This window comes from Labrus bergylta, chromosome 12, assembly GCF_963930695.1.
Source record: "Labrus bergylta chromosome 12, fLabBer1.1, whole genome shotgun sequence".
Taxonomy (NCBI): domain Eukaryota; kingdom Metazoa; phylum Chordata; class Actinopteri; order Labriformes; family Labridae; genus Labrus; species Labrus bergylta.
Window position 1 is genome coordinate 26,866,274 of NC_089206.1, and position 17,459 is coordinate 26,883,732.

Genomic DNA, 17,459 nt, shown 5'->3' on the forward strand with positions numbered 1-17,459 from the left:
ACATTAATTAAAATTAAAAGTACACATGTTTAAAAAATGTATAAATATTTAATGTTCAATGAATGGAATGGATGTAGTTTAATGAACTTTTGCTGAAAAACCCCCAACAAATTAGTAATAAAAACAGAGGATTTCTACATTTAGCTGTTAATGTTAAAGGATTTTAAAATGATTTTATGTGGGGTTAGTTTTATTCTACAGTTGGAAATTGTCAATTCTTATAGTAAACTCTGTAGTCTTCTATACTCATCTGTTATACGTCACATTTACTGGACAGAACTCAGAGACAAGTAGCTATAGCTGAGATGAGTCTCCAAACAGCTACAACACGTCTGCCTGTCAGTCAAATCAGCCACGCCCCTAATTATACAATTATTTAGCTAAACTAATATTATCCTTAATATAATTAAAGCTGTTGAGTTATAAACTCAGCCCCCATAGTTCAGTAATGGAGGTTGAGTTCTTTGTCATTTATTCTCTTCTTTTCAACTGAAACATGTAAGAATTAAAACAGAGAAGTCAACTGTGACACCAGTTCTATTGGATTAACCTCTGACGGCCTGACACTGAAAATACAATTTTTACTCAGCAATTTAAATCAGGTCTTGTTCAAATTTTGGGTCCATCACTTTTTACCTTCAGTTCTGTGTTGCTTGTCTATTTCTTTCTGTTACTTAATTCTTCACAGCTGTCCCCTTCCTTCAGTCGATGTTCGCCTCATATACAGTACTCTATCCTACATTATGTTATCTCCTTTTCTCTCACTCTATCAAGCCTCCTCTCGCTCTCTTTCTCTCTCTCTTTTTATTCTCATGGGCGTCCCTGACCCCATTCATTCATCCCTCTTCAAGACAGTGGATCCACTCAGCGATTACTCTACATGCTCCGCTCTCGCTAACATCCCCTCCCTGTGTTTTCCAACCACTTTCACATCCAACACCCCCCCGTTTTATCCTCTCTCCCTCTCCCTTTTGTCTCTTTCCAACCTATCGCCCGAGGGGAGTGATTGACAAGCAAGCGGGGGTCTTGTAAAAGGGAGACTCTGATTGGTGCTGGGGGAGATGAAAAGGATAAAGCCTCCCAGACCTGCCCTGACTGCACTGCAAAAAAAAAAAAAAAAAAAAAAGATTCAATGCAATTTATCTTGAGCGGAAGATCTGGCATTTGTCTGGCTCCTGCAAAATCAGCAGTGTTGACTTTTGTATATGTTGTTAATTTAGGCAAAAATAATGACAGAGAAATTTAGATGGCAACTGATGAACTGATATTGATAAACTCTCGGGTTACTATTTACACAATTGTGTAAAGTAGGTGTCCAAAACAAGCCCAGAAACTTCAGTGACAGTGAAGGAGAACACTCAGAAGTGCTGAATTTAAAAAGCTTGGCAAAGGTCCTCGGGTGACAACTGGGTGCCAAGCTTGTGTTGCATGTTCTTCTTAAGTGTTTGTATTGCGTGCAAAATGAATTTTTCAGCCTTGAACAGCTTCCCACTTTAATATTCTCATAACAGAACTTACGGATCGGAACAAAATATGTCAACTAAAGTTTCAATTATAAAGTCCAAGACGTTAACGGAATATGTAAAATATCGACTGAATTAACTCATAAAGTCACCTTACTATATCATCAGACATTGAGGAAACATGCTATGTTGAAGTGTTGGTTTCTCTGACAACAATGCAGCAGCCAGTATGTCCTCCTTCTAACTTTAGATTCTGCTCCTGAATGCTCTGGATTTGTTTTGACCAGAGAAGTAGGTGGTTTTAAGGCACACCCTCGCCGCCATTTTGGATGCCCTTCGGTTTGCCAGGCAAACGGCAAACCAACAGGTGTTGCATTGATAAAAGCTAGCAAGTGAACTGGTTCAGATAGAAGTGATGCAACCCAAACTTCAAAGCCTCAGCATTTTTCTAATGAGCTCAACAACGTGGTAAAACTAGGATAAATGTTGGAGATGCTTTTGAAAAATGGAGAGAGGTTAGAATGCAGAAAGGTTTACAGAACGATACAGAGCTGGTTAAACACTGAAGTGTCCTCAACATGGCAACCTGTGTGACCATAGACTCTAGGGAGGAGGGGACAGGGGGAGACAGCTCTCTTTAATGTTTTGAATTTGAACTGCAGTACCCATTTTAAACACTAGATGTAAGAGTGACATAGTGCTCCTTTAATACTCTGTTTAAGAATGTCAAAAGACAGTATGTTGTAGCGAATATCGTAAATACTCTTAAAAATGTTCTGTTTTTTTTTCTAGTTTGACTCTAAAACACTTGAACATGTAATTAAGTTAGATTTGATGTCTTCCCAGCTTGTTAAAGAAAACATCCTTACAATACTTTAAAGGAGAGTCATGTGCTCTTTTAAGACAGCTGTGCTTTATATGTTAATTAGCGTGTGAAACAACTGTAAAGCTTTAGGGTTTATCTTTATGAAGAGACAGGTTTTGACATCAGGCATTAAGCTTGGAAAGCTGAGCACAACCAAATAATGTCAGGGTCAGAACTGCAGATGCTCTAATTCACCTACTTTTTTATGCATCCTGCAATTCTTGAACCAAAGAAGAGTGAGGACAAATTTGTCCATCTTGGTCTTTGTTTCAATTTGTTTCAACATGTAGCTGATTAGAAACTAGATTAAGAACCTCTAATCATTTCCTTTTTTGCAGTGTGTCTGAGTCTATGGCTTGGATGTCAGCTTGTTTAAAACCCATCTAAACATTGCCACCATGTGGTGAACCTGACACACTGCAGATAGAGTACATCATCGCTCCACATGCCCTCATGCAAGTTAGTTTATTGTCCTGAGTTTTGAGGATTTGGGGAGATTAGATGACCACAGACACAGTGCAAATGCTGTTATATAATATGCATGTACTTTACACTACACACTGTTTATTAGAGCAAACATGCATATAAATGAATTAATGCAGAGCTCATGCATGATTCATACAAATAGGAAGATAAAAACAAACAGCACTGGGAGCATTTGCAGTGCAGCCATGCTTCATAATCAAATATTGTGTTAAGTTAAGTCATGTAAATGTGCAGGAACACTGAGTGGAAACAGCTGTGATTCTGCTCTGACTAAGCACACAACAGACCCGGGAGCAGATGATTCCACAAATGAGAAAAACTAACAGTGACCTCTTTATCACCTGACTCACTCACACATTATGCAGACACACAGAACACCAAAGAACATACTCCCTTTGAGACTTAAACCCACCTGTCTCTTACACTGCATGAGCCAAGAACAGCGTGTGTGTGTGTGTGAATAAATGGATTCAAACGATAAGATGCAGAGGATCGTGGATGAGGCAGTGCATTAGTATATCTCTAGAGATGTAATTTTTTAAAAGTTCAAATTCTTCTAAATTTGAGTGCATGTGTGCAGGTACAGTATTCATGTTTGTGAAAAATACGCAGCAAATAAAAAAGATAAGAAAACTGAACTTGGAAACAACAAACTGGGCTCGGAGTGTCTTTTGTATTTGTAAAAGTGTTTTTAAATCATGGAATCTAATACACAATCATAAGGATCTAACATTAGGAAAAAACATATTAGAGGTTTCAATCTGTCTTCTTTATATTTGATCCAACAGCTAGATCCCTTCCATATTTTATAGTGTTCATGGTGCTGAAGTCACAACCTAAACCTAACTTTTCCTTCTTTTTTAACATTTTAAATTGAAACTGCAACTAATTATGATTAAATGCTGCCCTTTAAAATGGCATACTTTTATGAATGTGAGATGCCAATGTCTCTCTTTCCTTCCTCTCTCTCTCTATCTCTCACACTATCTGTCTCTGTCTCTGTCTCTGTCTCTCTACAGGTTACATGTTGAACTGGGAGAGATTTGCTTAAACACTTAAAATGTCAAGTGACATGTCCTTGATTTTGTGGCTCAGATCAATCTTGATTACAAGCCTCAAGTCCTAAATGTTGAGCATGACTATATGGAATAATAATATATGGGTAATATGGAAATTAAACTTTAAGCCAATGTAAAAAACTTCACTTGCACACATTGAATGTTTACTTTAGAAACCTACATGTTCGTATTTTGTCCTTATTGAAATGTAAGTGAATTTTGACCTGCTCATTACTGCAGGTCAGCACTTTGTGAGAAACAGGAAACATCATTAACTCCTCTGGTTTGCCACATGTTTAGCTTGTCCCCCATCATTAGGGCTCTGTATGTGTCAGGCATGAATAACATTATACCAAATCAAATCTCAGACTGTCTGAATGCATAGTTTTCTTCTCTGTAAACCTCAGGTTGATTCAACACTTTGACTCTGGATCTTGGTGAAACAATTCCTCAGTTAATGTGTGTGCTGTTGCCATGGAGATGTATCATGACCATTGTGTGTGAACTGTGGCCGTCTCTCACTTCACTGACTGTCTAAGAAGAAATGATAAGTATACTGTCTTGTGGATGTTGCTTGTTTGTATTTAATAATTAGAAAAAAATATATATATATATAATAATAAGAGAAGAAGCTGACAGCAAGAGCAGGTGAAGGATGTCTCTTATATACTCTTCACTTTAACCCCAAGTCGATGCTGTCACTAACGACTTAAAGAAAGTCTGGTCTCAACCTCATCAGTGTTCAAACTAGAACAGAATAAGTATTAACTTATTGTGCAGTCCACTGGCTTCCTCACATCTGCAGCTTTGGTGTGTCTCTGTGATTTCCAGACGTTTTTTTGTCCCAGAAGGTTGGTGTATATTCAGTGACCATCCGGATCCAGTCCTCCAAAAAATGAATGTAATCCGGTATAATTTATGAATAGATTTGAGTGAAATAGCATAATTTCTGTTAGCTCACTCGGCTAACGCGGACGCTGCCATCTTTGTTAGGTCTGTCTTCTTCTTCGGTGGTTTTAAAAGCGGTTGGCATCCATAATGTTGCATTAGCGCCTACCACTGGTTTCAAATAGAAGTATAAACTTCTGACAACTAAACTGAAACTTGTAAGTAAAGAAAAAAACATATAGCCTATGTTTACATTTTTTTTAAAACTATAAATATTTATTCCCCACCTCTCATCCTCTTACTTAACCTCCTGAAGCCTCTCTCAGCTGCCCCTGCACCTCTTCTCCAGTAACACCCTCATTATGGTGCTGAGATTATACATGCATTTTAACAGGAGACCAGGTGTTCAAATAAATGAGGAAAATAAGACCTCCTCAGGGGGTTAAAGAACAAACATATTCAATTAATTAGAATTACAGTAAGAAAGTGAGTCAGTAAGATTTTAGAGACAGGAACTTTAATTGACTCATTTGAATATGTAAGATATGTGTAAAAAAGTAAAATTGTTCAGAGCATTGTGTAGCTTCCTATAGTGGCAAAAGGGATATTATCTGAACAAGTTGTAATAGTTTGCTAAATAGTAGCTCAGAGGAAATGCTTACATAATGAAGCAGAGACTCCTGAGCAAAACATCAGATTATATTAACTTTTATTTTACAGGCAAATTAAGCGTTTAAGTCATTGATAGAGAATAAAGTTTACAGATACTTTTAACTACCACTGACATGGCAGTAACTCCTGATGCTGTGAGGCTGAAACATAAAAATAATATCAACTAAAAAATATCAACAGTGGAGAAACATGTAACATTTAGCCGATACAGAATTTAATCATGATAATTATTTCAGGGAAAGTACCAGTACAGCATAATCATCCTCACTGATATGTAAAGTTGCTAATAATGATCTTTTAATGGATGATTAAAATAATTCCTCCACTGTTTAGTTGTGCTAATTGGAAAGCGGCTGTGCAGCAGGATTACGGCAGACATTAAGCAATAACACTCAGTTACCATCTTTATCCATGAAATTCAGACGTTCCGCTAATTGTCTGCACTGCCTCCTATCTAGGCCGCCTGCTAATTGCTGCTTGTGACCTTAACCATCATGAAATTCTCTGCTAATGGCATTAATATTAAAGCAATCGACTAATCTGCTGATCAGTTAATTAAAACAGAACCAATTATCCCGTCACAGGGGATGGCACTCTTTGCTGCAGAACATAATGTCAAAAATGTTACAGATCAAACAAAATAAATGGATGTGAGGTAGTAACAACTTTTTGATTCAAATAAAATCCAGAATGAAAGGTACATATTTTATTTATTTCTGTGAAGGACAGGGACCAACGCTCTAGTGAACAGTGATTCACTGCTGTATCTTAAGTGGTGAATCACTGCTTACAGCATCACATATACAAACGTCTACATGTGCATATTGTTGGATCTGTGTGGCTGAAGGGCAGAGCGTGCCAGTGGAGCATGAAGAGATGTATCTGTAGTATAACGGTGTCAGGAGGGAACATCCTTCTATACACTGGAAACACAAACAAGATAGTAAAGAGTCTGTCATGGTTATTTTTATTCTGCAGACAGGAAACTCAGAGACTGTAGGCAGGCAGATGTGTGTAGGAGAGAGTTTCATTACACTACATTCACATGAGGGTCAGAGATGTTAGTGGTCATGATTCAGGATAGGAAAGAAGTTAGCCTGATTGTGTTTTTAATGCGTTTCTATTTTTCAGAAATGTTTTATTTCGCCTTTGGAAACAAGGGACAGAAAATGTTTGACATAGCCCGTATTGGATGATTAATTAAGGCAATTTTTTCTTAGTTTTGGATGTACTGTAAAGAAGTGACACTTGAATCATGTTCATATTTCAGTATCCTGTTAAAAAACCCTCATATCAGGGTTTTCCAAAAACATTGTACCTACAATTAGGACTAGCAAACTCAAGCTTTGTATGGCAGTGTATAGAACACCACCCAGATTAAAAGGCTATAAGTGCTCCTGGCAGGAGATTGTGGTTAGGGTGGCAAGGAGGAGGGAGGAAAGTGTGAGAGACGGGGGGAAGAAGGTCAGAGATGCTGAGGCCTGAGGGATGAAAACATGGCGGGAGAGAAATGCACCGAGTGAACATATTGTATAAAGCACAGATGTTTAGATACAGTGAGGCAGGGAACAGCATAAGGAAAGGATGAAAGTCCTCTTTAATACAGTGTTAATAACCTTGGAGAACAAAGACTGGAAATAAATCTGCACGTTGTAAACATTCCCTTTTAAAGACAAAACATTTCATGCATAAAGAGGTGAGTTCTTAAGACATTTGATACTTGTGTACATTTACTGTTTAGATCCAACATGAATTGTTCAAAAAAACACAAACGTTAAAAATGAATGGAAGCAGAAGGTTAAAAACAAGCTATGGCACATTTTGACGGACAATGGGACAACTCTTCACATTTGAATGATACTTAAGGATCAGACTTGGGTCAAATGCTCTCAGCTACCAAAGTTCATAAATACATTTTTTTTAGAATCAACTCTTAATATATTATATTCATGCCATGTCATGCATCTCTTAACCGTATGATGCCTGCTGTTTGATGGGTTTTGTGAATAACTTATGAACACTGTTAGGACTGGTACTGGTGGTGTTTCTTTAGATACAGAGTATTTATGATTTGTCGAGCAGGATTCATTAACAATAATATATGAACAAAGCAATTAAGACTTATTATGCAGAATATATATTCTGTACACATCTTTTTTTTTCAAACAGGCAATAAATATTTGTATGGCACTGATAAATACAGGGCAGGTAACTCACACTTCTACTTGAACAGGACTTCTTAAATCTGGCAGTGGCTATGACATGTCTTTGTGTTTTAAAAAGGAGATACTGTGAGTGACGATAAGTAAGGGGGCTGCTGTGATTAGAAAAAGAAACACATTTAATACAGGATGTCTTTACTACTGGTTGGATTATGGCACCATAATCATAATAAAAGTCTCACGTGTCTGGCTTAGCCTTAAGGGGTAATTAGGTCAAAGGGCATATAAATCTACTTTATCTTACATGATTGGAGTGAAATAAGGGAAGGCTAATTAGGGCTTCAACAGATAAAAAAAAACTTCCTGTCTTTCTTGGCTGACAAACTGTAGAGTTCCTATTTGCTGTTAAAATGCTGATTTGTTGTAAGCATATAGGACAATCCAGTCTGCAGATAACTTAAAGGTCACATATTATGCAAAATCCACTTCACCAGGTTTGTCTAACACTAATATGTGTCCCTAGTCTGTCTATAGACTCCCCAGTTATGAGAAAAGTCCATCCTCTCCGTCTTTTGCCTGCTCCACTTTTCAGAAAATGTGTGCTAAAACAGACTGTTTTTTCCTTGATGACATCACAAAAGGCAGTAGCCCCTCCCCCAGATGGGGGACACTTCCACAGCTAGGTGTTTGTTCTGTCCTCTGAGTCTGCCTTCTCACTGTAAACAATTGGGCATGATACGAGAAAGACCAAGCCAGGCAAACCATTCCAGAGAGGGGGCGTGGTTAAACACAGCTCATTTACATATTTAAAGGTACAGACACAGAAACAATCTGTTCTGATCAGGGCTGAAATAGAGGGGTTTATAGGCATGATCAAATACAGGATCAGATTGGATTTAGAACAAGAAACTTCACAGGCACGTTTTGGGGAGCTCTGAGTCTTATTTAAACTTTTTGAAAAAAAGGATATGTGACCTTTAAGATGTTAAGAAACAACTCTGTGTACATATTTGATTGACTTACATTTGATGGTTTATGGGTAAGCTTCAGTTATCAGAGACAAAAAGCTGTTAAAACTACACACCGGGAAGATACAAAAATAGCTCCTAATTGACTGTAACAGCCCCAGAGCGCACTTACACTTCAAGGGGAAGGTGACAATGTGTCTTACCTAGAGACTTCGTATCCAAAAAAAAAGAGAACTAGTTGTGTACAAGATGTTGCTACTACCACAAAACAGAGATGATTGTGCGTTTGAGTGAGACGAGAGGTGAGGTGATCCCAGGAGTAGTGTCGGGCTATAGTTGTCTGATGGGTGGAAGGTTAAGGGTGTCCAGAGCGCTGTGGTAGAGCTCTCTCAATGCTCTGAGCAGATACAGACGACAAAACATCTGGTTGAAGAGATGAGGCAGCGGCTCCTGGAAAGAAAGACAAGAAGTGTAGAGGAGTTTGAGTTAAAAAAAAAAATTCTGTTAAAGGTCACATATTATCCTCCTTTTTAAATAAGACTCAGAGCTCCCCAAAACATCTCTGTAAAGTTTCTTGTTCTAAATCCACTCTGATCATGTATTTGATCATGTCTATAAACCCCTCTATTTCAGCCCTGCTCAGAACAGGCTGTTTCTGTGTCTGTAGCTTTAAATGCAAATGAGCTGTGTTTGACCACGCCCCCTCTCTCTGGAGGGCATGTCTGGCTTGCACACTCTCTCATCATGTCCAATTGATGCAGTTGTAGGCAGACTCAGAGGCCAGAACAAACACCTAGCTGTTGGAGTGTCACCCACCTGGGGGAGTGGTTACTGCCCTTTGTGATGTCACAAATGGCCTGTTTTAGCACACATTTTCTGATAAGTGGAGAAGGCAAAAGACGGAGAGGATGGACTTTTCTCATGATAGTGGGGTTTGTAGACAGACTAGGGACACATTAGTTGGAGAAGACATGGTAAAGTGTATTTTGCATAATATGTGACCTTTAAGGGACAAGATGGGAACAGTGTCTCTAAAACACTGAATTGATAAGGTGTTCAAAAGGAAGGGGACACATTTCAGACACAAAGTTGAACACATAAATATCCCCAGAATAAAAACAGTGATTGTAGGAGTTAACATCTTGTGTATACATGATTAGTTTAAAACATATGTCGAGTAAATCATCCTCACCCCAAGGACATGGACTCTGTTGTAGTACGAACTGAAGTCTTTGCTGAGTGACACAAGAAATTTACAGATCTGCAGAACACAAACACACGAGGCTTAGATAAACATCTTAACGTCAGATTTGAGTTGAATTTAAAACTGTCTCTCAACACCCTTACCTGTTCAGTCTTAATATTGACTCTGGCTCCTCCCCCTTCACAGTCTAAAGCTTGTCCTGATTGGTCCAGCAGCTCAGAGAATGGGATGAGATAATTGAAAAGGAGAAGCCACTCGCCCTGTTAGAAAAAACACAGAGACAGCATGATGGATGAACAACTAGCTATCAAAAGGTGGAACATTTATTGTCCAAAATGTTTTGGGATGGAAAGAAAGAAAATACAAAAAATGAATATGGAGGAGTGACAGAACAGATTAGAAAGTCGTCAGAGATAATAAAGTGGTACCTCTTCTTTTAGAGCAGAGAAGTCCAGCTGGGAGCCCTCAGGGATTTCTGGGTATAGACCTGCAGAGTGGAGATATTGCATTAACAGATGAAGATACACAGATCTCATTAGTCTCTCAATGAAGGAGAAAAACTGTATGGTAACTGGACCTCATTCAGCAGTAGCAGACAAATAGTAGCCCAGTACAAGTAGCCCTGCGCCCAGTAATCCAGCCCATTTTTAGCAATACAATGTTATTTAGGTAACAATGTATAATCTAATGATAATCCAAAAGAATCACAGCATTTATAGATCCGTCTCAAACATACAGGAGGTAGAGTAAGAGACGAGTGTGCTATGCTACAAACATCAACTGAATCAACTGTACTTTAATTAAACAACAACAAAAAACAACAATAGCTGTAGTTAAAAATATGTAAGAAATTGTATAAATTGTAACGCCCTTTGCAACACAGGTGTGTCATTTTTTTTACTCTAAACTGTTTGCAAGTGTTTTTAAGACACACAGAGAAATTCTTAAATCTATGATTTTCACTTGTTACAAAGGAGTTTGCACTCAGTGACTATTTAGTTTCCTAAATGGCTGTATTGCTACAATCTCCAGTAAAATACACTCATTTGTGATTATTAGTGACAATTCAAAAACAAATTATATATATATATATATATATATATATATATATATATATTTTTTTTTAAGATTTATTGTTGGGCTTTTTGTGCCTTCATTGTTGAGATAGGACAGTGGACATAGTGGGAAATGTAGGGAGAGAGAGCGAAATGACCAGCCACAGGTTGGTTTCAAACCTGCACACCAACCACAAGGCAACTGACGCCCCCATCATTTTGTATATCTAAGTAAGGCCATTGCATTCAACTGTTTGTATTGATTTTTAAAGTGCTCAATTGGAGGCTTTTATAAAGGGAGTAATTCACTCAGCCTCCTTAAGACTTTTTTCTTCCAATCTGAGGCCACAGCTGTGTTATTTGGTGATTGTTGTTTTTTTTTCCTCCCTTGTGTAATAAAACATGTCTAAAAGCTAAACTCTCACCCTTCTCCACTCCTCTCTCGTAGCTGTCAAACAGAGTGTGCAGTCTGGCACAGTTGTACATGACAAACACTCCTCCTCTGGGCCCTTTGGTGGACACGCCCCCTTCTTTCTGGACATCCAATGTCACCTAAACAGAAAACTGTCAATCACTGTGACTGGAATAAAAACATGTAACATGCAAACCATCATTATTGCCTTCATAACTAGAGAGGAGGGTGAATAGCTTGTCCAGTATAAATGCATGACACCTTCAGGCATTAACACACAGCTGCAATGATGACTCACAGGACTTGTGTGGACCGTTGACAGCAGCTCAAATCTGACCGTGGCAGAAGTCATAACCCTGATGATGTCATCCCATGTCTGACCTACAAAAGGGCATTGGGGAGGCAGCATTTTATCGCCAGTTAATTCCCTTCAACTACAGTTATCAGGAGGGAAAGTAACAAGTAGGTTTCATAAGAAAGAAGCATTCTAACATGGAGCAAGTACACAAATACAAATACACACCTTCTACTTGATCTCCATACTTCATCTCTGAGGCCTCCTTCATCTGACCTCTCCTCAACCTGGAAGAGAAGGTAGAAGAAAGAAACATATTTTACACAGACAGCTGGGCTATAAATATATACTCTGCAGTGACACAGAGATGGAGCAAAGCACCATCAACACCCGCCAGTGTTATTTTAATTGAGTTTAATTAAAACTGCAATTTCACTGTGCAGACAAGAACCTAGTGAGAGTGTGTCATGATAGTTAACATCTGTGTTGGGGACAGCGTCAGAGGGCAATAGGAGGCAGAGGAGACACAGGAAAAAAAGGAAACTGAAAAGGCAGGTGGAGTAGAAAGAAGAGGAAAGATAGAAAAAGTGTGAAATGGTGAGAAAGACAAAAAGAGGAGAGACACAACTACAGAGGGGGAAAGGAGTGATGTGTCTTACTGCAGGTACTGTGCAGCAGTGAGCTGAGAACCGGGAGTCTTCACTGGCCCACACACCAGATGTCTCTGCAGGGACAGAGGAGAGCACAGCAGATAAAAATAGTAACACAATGCAACATATGATTGAGTATGTGTGTGTGTGTAAGTGGGTATACCTGTGTATGTGTTGCTCCACTTGCTCTCCAAAGCACTGCTATCTGCTGCTGGCGGAACTCATCCTGACAGGAAGTCACATGTAACACTGTTGCCATGGGTACCTATGAACAAGGCAGAAAGGATATAGAAATCAATGCTTAGTTGTCTGCTTCTAATGACAAAAAGATGTGTGTGTGTGTGTGTGTGTGTGCATTTGAGTGTGTCTGTGTGTTTGTGTGTCGCTTACCATGCAGTCGGATGTGGCTAGGTCCAGTTGTGCAAGGTGGGAAACGCTGTCTCTGTGGACTAAAACAAATGCACCAACAAAGTGTTATCAGTATGGATACAATACCAACTATCTGTTAGCCTTCTAATATGACACAAAGAAGAAGCTTGCTAGTAAGCTTGGATGTAAATAGCACAGGTTTCAAAAGACAGAACAGCTTAACAAATGTTCCATAAGGAAGAAAATTAGATTGACACACTTGTTGGACGTAAAAGATACACATGTTGGCTTTTTGGGAGTAACAATGAACGCAATCTCGTAACCCATTAGCTATCTTCTGACGACCCTATAATCTGTGGCAATGTACAACTGTTTGGCCGAACCTAAAGCCTAGGCACTGCACCCTCACAGACTTGTGAGCTTGCTGATAAAAAATTAAAGAGTAATGGGACACTATCATGTCATCACACGTTGCCTGGAAATGAGACACGTAAGTAAGAGAGACCACCTCCTGTATGTGTTTGTATTTCTTTCATTATTAGTGTGTATTTATGTAATGTATTTAGGACAAAATCACAAGTGAGTCAAATCAAATATTAAAACCTTATAAATATTTCACTAAATACACAAACAACTCTTCAAAAGTGCTCAAAATAACCACAAAATGTATGAACTGTGCTTCATATTGTCATCTTAACTTACTGGGTTTTTTTCAGTCACGTCCATGCTTGCTTTAATTACATGTGTTTGTTTTTTAATTTTTTGAATACTGCTTCAATATGCAAACATCTGTTTACATTTAGTGGGTGGCTGGGCGATGGTGTCCTTCACATCACAAAGCTTGCAATGACCTCTGGGTAAGTCCCACAGGAAAGTCTGCAAATATGTGGCCTCACAGAAGGTGTGTCATGAGCAGATAAAGAGTCTGCATCAGAGACCTCATGTACACTTCACAGTGAGACAGCATTAAACACTCACAACTACCGGGTAGCACCTCAAAGTCCTTGAGTCTGTGACTGTGGAGTTTGGAATTTAGCCTTTGGGGCTTCTTGTGTAGACAGCAGTTCGCAATAAAAGACTTCAGGTCAAGGCTTCAAACTTTACGTGCCTTGTCATTGTTTACAGTCTGAATAGAACTTGGAAGTGAGAACAGAGTTAGTGAAACATCCAATGGAAACAACATCCAAGAGGGGAAGATTGCTGTGCTTGAATGCAGGTGTCTGTTTATAGACATCCATTAAAGCTAAAACATCATCAGATGATTGCCAATGGGTTCCAAGATTGCATTACATCGAAGCCCACTGAAACACTATTGGACTACAAACAGAAGGCAGAACACTTGTGAAACCAAAATCTGCTCCCACATCAACATATTCTGCATTTTACTGCAGCAGAGAGTCCAACCATCTGTTCTACCACATGAATTGCAAAATAACTGGGAAAAGAGCAATGCAGAATAAACCCACCTGCTAAAAGAACCATGAACTGCTGCAGTTATGGACAAACATTGCATTCTGTAACTTCCCATTTTGAACCCAGCGAGCCCCGTCGTAGCCTCACCTGTGCAAGTACCAAGGCTGGGGTCGTATCCCAGAAGCCCCTCCTCTTGGAAAGCTCGTTTCAGGTTGACCCTGAGCGCCCCTTCGGTCTCATCCTCCTCCATCTTCTTCCCTCCTCCGCTGGTCCTCCTGCCTCTCTCTGTTTCTCTCTGTCTGTATGTGGAGCTCTCCAGCGCTGCCTGAATCTTTTCCTCTCGCTCCTCATTGGTCCAGTTGGCTTCGGCTGCTGGCCAGTCGATGCCCAGACTTCGTAGAAAGGTGATGATGTTGCTGTTTTCAGGAAGTGTCGGGCAGTAGGACACTGCAAACCTGAGACATACAGCATTTTCTGATTTTATTAACTCTTTAAACTACTTTTCATCTCACTTATTCATCATTGAGTCTATGTAAGTAAACGTCGAAATGCCTATTTCAGTTTCCAATGTGCAAGATCATACCTTAAAATTGCTTATTTTGTATGCACATTTGAGAATATACGTATTAACCCCCCAGACTCACCCCTGTCTCCTTAACAGCGCCCCCATGTGGTCAGCCAGCAGAACAGTCCTCAGCTGGCCCAGGGTCAGTGTTTCAGGAGTGAGAGTGTCTGGTTTAGGGTGCAGCGCGGGGCAGTTCAGCACCACACACCCTTGCTTCTGACTCGAGGGCTTGAGGTATTCTGTGGCTCCACCCGCCAGGACAGACCTGAAGGCTGCTGCCCGGTCCACCCTCACCCGCAACCCTTCACCCATTACCTCCCCACCAGCCACAGGGAGAACCCCACTGCCACGAAGGGACAAGACCCTGGACATCACCGCGGAAGGGACCTGGGAAGGAAAGAAAGAGATACTTAGCAAAACATACATCCCTCATACAAGTGTGAGGGATGAAAGCCATGTATCAAAGTACAAAAGTTGACACTGGCTTACGACTGATAGTTTATTTTGAAAATAATTTTTTGCAAAAGCTGCATTACCGAGAGTATTTTCTGCAAATGTATCATTATGTACTTTCACATTCTAAACAATAAAGTCTTGGATTTCCCCTTGTCATCCATCTGTCTGTCCATCAGTCTGTAGTAAACATGTTTGTTTTGGGTTTGTTTTGGGTTTTGTTAGCCCTTGCTCTAATGTCTGTTCAAACACATGTGCTTTCAAACTCATTAGAAATGCATATTACTGTCATAAAAAAACACATCATACGATGATCTTGTGATGCACTCATTACACTGTACTATCCCACATGAAAAACAAACGTTCACATCCTCCTTCAGAAGGATGCACAAACATGTAGATATGCTGGAGTTCATTCTTAGAATAATTTCATCCAACATTATCATTGCGTAACAGGCATACATGAAGCGATGCAATGGGACTGGCAGTGGCGTGGTTCTTTTTCCACAGTTAGAGTTTCTGTCTGACCCACATCGCACTGCCACTCATGGGTCACTAATGACAGCTGCAGGCTGATGGTGTCTGGTCGATAATGATTGGGCAAAGTCAGCAGCCTCTGAGCAATGTTAAGCCATGTTATACTTTCATGATTTTGGGGTTTAAAAGATCCTTTACTATTATTGGATTTCACCTTGTTTTTCAGGCAGGTAGTTGGGATTAGTTGAACATCTTACAGCAGATAGTCTCAGGTGCATAGTCACAGTTTGAAACAGTTGAAAACACCTTCCTGTCGATTTAAATATCACTCCGCGACATACAGTATAATGAAACGCTAATTGACAAACAATGTCTGGGATCTATATTGCTCAGCGGAAGAATGAAGGTGAAAGGTATACTTTTTTTAATAAGGCACATTTAAATGCTAATTTGCTATGTGTAACATAAGCGTTAGTATTGTGTAATGGTTCTGTGATTTTAATGTCTATTTTCAGATAATACCTCTTTTCGGTGACTGTTAAGGTTAGTTAAATTAGTAAACAGCTCACATGACCATTAAAGCCATTTAAAATACTCTGAACCCCTACAGGTAGCAGACAGACCTGCCCGTCTGCATACAGCGTGTTGAGCATCGTGGTCGGCGACAAGAAGTCTCTGTTCCGCAGGTTTTTCGCGCTGCTTTCCTTGAACCAAAGCTTCTCCGGGTCTGGAAAAAGCCTGTCCCCGTTCTCCCGGCTGGATTCGGATACATTTTCACGCTTTCCTCGCAGTGCGGAGCTCAGCGCCCGGACAGTAGGGGTGATACGGAGGGGCGAAGACTGCTCCACGGTATTCTCCATCACCACCACAACACAAACAGACGAGCTACCAGGCTACTGACACAAACTACACCCTGCCCATACCTTACTGGAAAAGCGCCGTCACACTGATTGGTGCTGCTCAGGCGATGCTAGGCTTAAACACTGTAACATGTCATGCTAATTATCGTCTGCACGGTTTATCAATGGTCGATGTCAGACTGGCTGCAGGCGACGAGGACTGCAGCGGCTGTTTTTTCCCCCCAGCGGAACCATAAGAGGCATAGTTACAGTTCCTTCCGAGTTGAATATCGTGTTGGACCAGTGGCCAGTAGCGCCATCTGGAGTCTGACTGCTATCCTAATTTATTTTCTATTGAGAAAAATGGAAAACGCAACAGAATACCACCAGAAAATAAACAAAAACATGAAAATATAACAAACTGCACAAATAGGATATTTACATAGAGGTATCAGAAAACAGAACCAAAGTACCATGAAGGGTTTCACAAATGTTCACTGTCCATGTAATGTAGTGTTCTATTTCTAGTTTGAATTGTTGTATTTTTGGTCCCATTTTGTCATGACCGACTCAAAGGACATGGCAAATAAAGTGAGAGACACCAAGATAACCCTTCATTAAGCTAATTAATTTACAAAGACCTAAATTGAATTGCAAAAAGAGATGAGGTTTTGATGTCAGCAGAGTCAATAATGTAGGCCTGAGTGAGTGAGTGAGTGAGTGAGCGAGCGAGTGAGTGAGTGAGTGAGTGAGCCGACTGGCCTGCCAATTACATGAAACATAAGACAAGACAAGAGAAGGCACAACCTAACAGTCCATCACAGTTTACATTTGTGAATATAATACTTCCCATAATAAATCAATAAATTCAAGATGAATATATTTTTTACAGTCCGTTCCACTCTTACTGTTAAATTAAATACATAGACATATCGTTTTCCTTCAATTGGACAGTTAAGCAAGTCAGTGCATTGAAGAACTGCTATAAACAAAATATGCCTCACCCTAACATAGAGCGGTTCTAGGCAGGGGCCAACAGGGGCCAGTGCCCCTGTAACACTGAGCTTGATCCCCCCTGTGGCCACCCCTCCAAAAGGAAGAGCCCCCCAACACATACACAGTATTTGACTCGACAACCGCACAATCTATATTAAACACTTTTTTT

At 39.8% G+C, this 17,459-nt stretch overlaps 1 protein-coding gene across 1 annotated transcript; it reads right to left on the reverse strand.

Moving 5' to 3' along the window:
• Positions 1-6,123: 6,123 nt before the first annotated feature.
• On the reverse strand, positions 6,124-16,550 carry dalrd3 (DALR anticodon binding domain containing 3). The gene is made up of 13 exons (XM_020646538.3): positions 16,079-16,550; positions 14,605-14,912; positions 14,108-14,415; positions 12,569-12,627; positions 12,342-12,443; positions 12,188-12,252; positions 11,757-11,815; positions 11,532-11,614; positions 11,247-11,373; positions 10,195-10,253; positions 9,910-10,026; positions 9,755-9,823; positions 6,124-9,012 (listed from the first exon to the last, which is right to left on the reverse strand). Exons 1-13 carry the CDS (start codon positions 16,313-16,315, stop codon positions 8,893-8,895), a joined length of 1,713 nt encoding a protein of 570 aa, XP_020502194.1. The 5' UTR covers positions 16,316-16,550; the 3' UTR covers positions 6,124-8,892.
• Between the last annotated feature and the right edge of the window lie 909 nt (positions 16,551-17,459).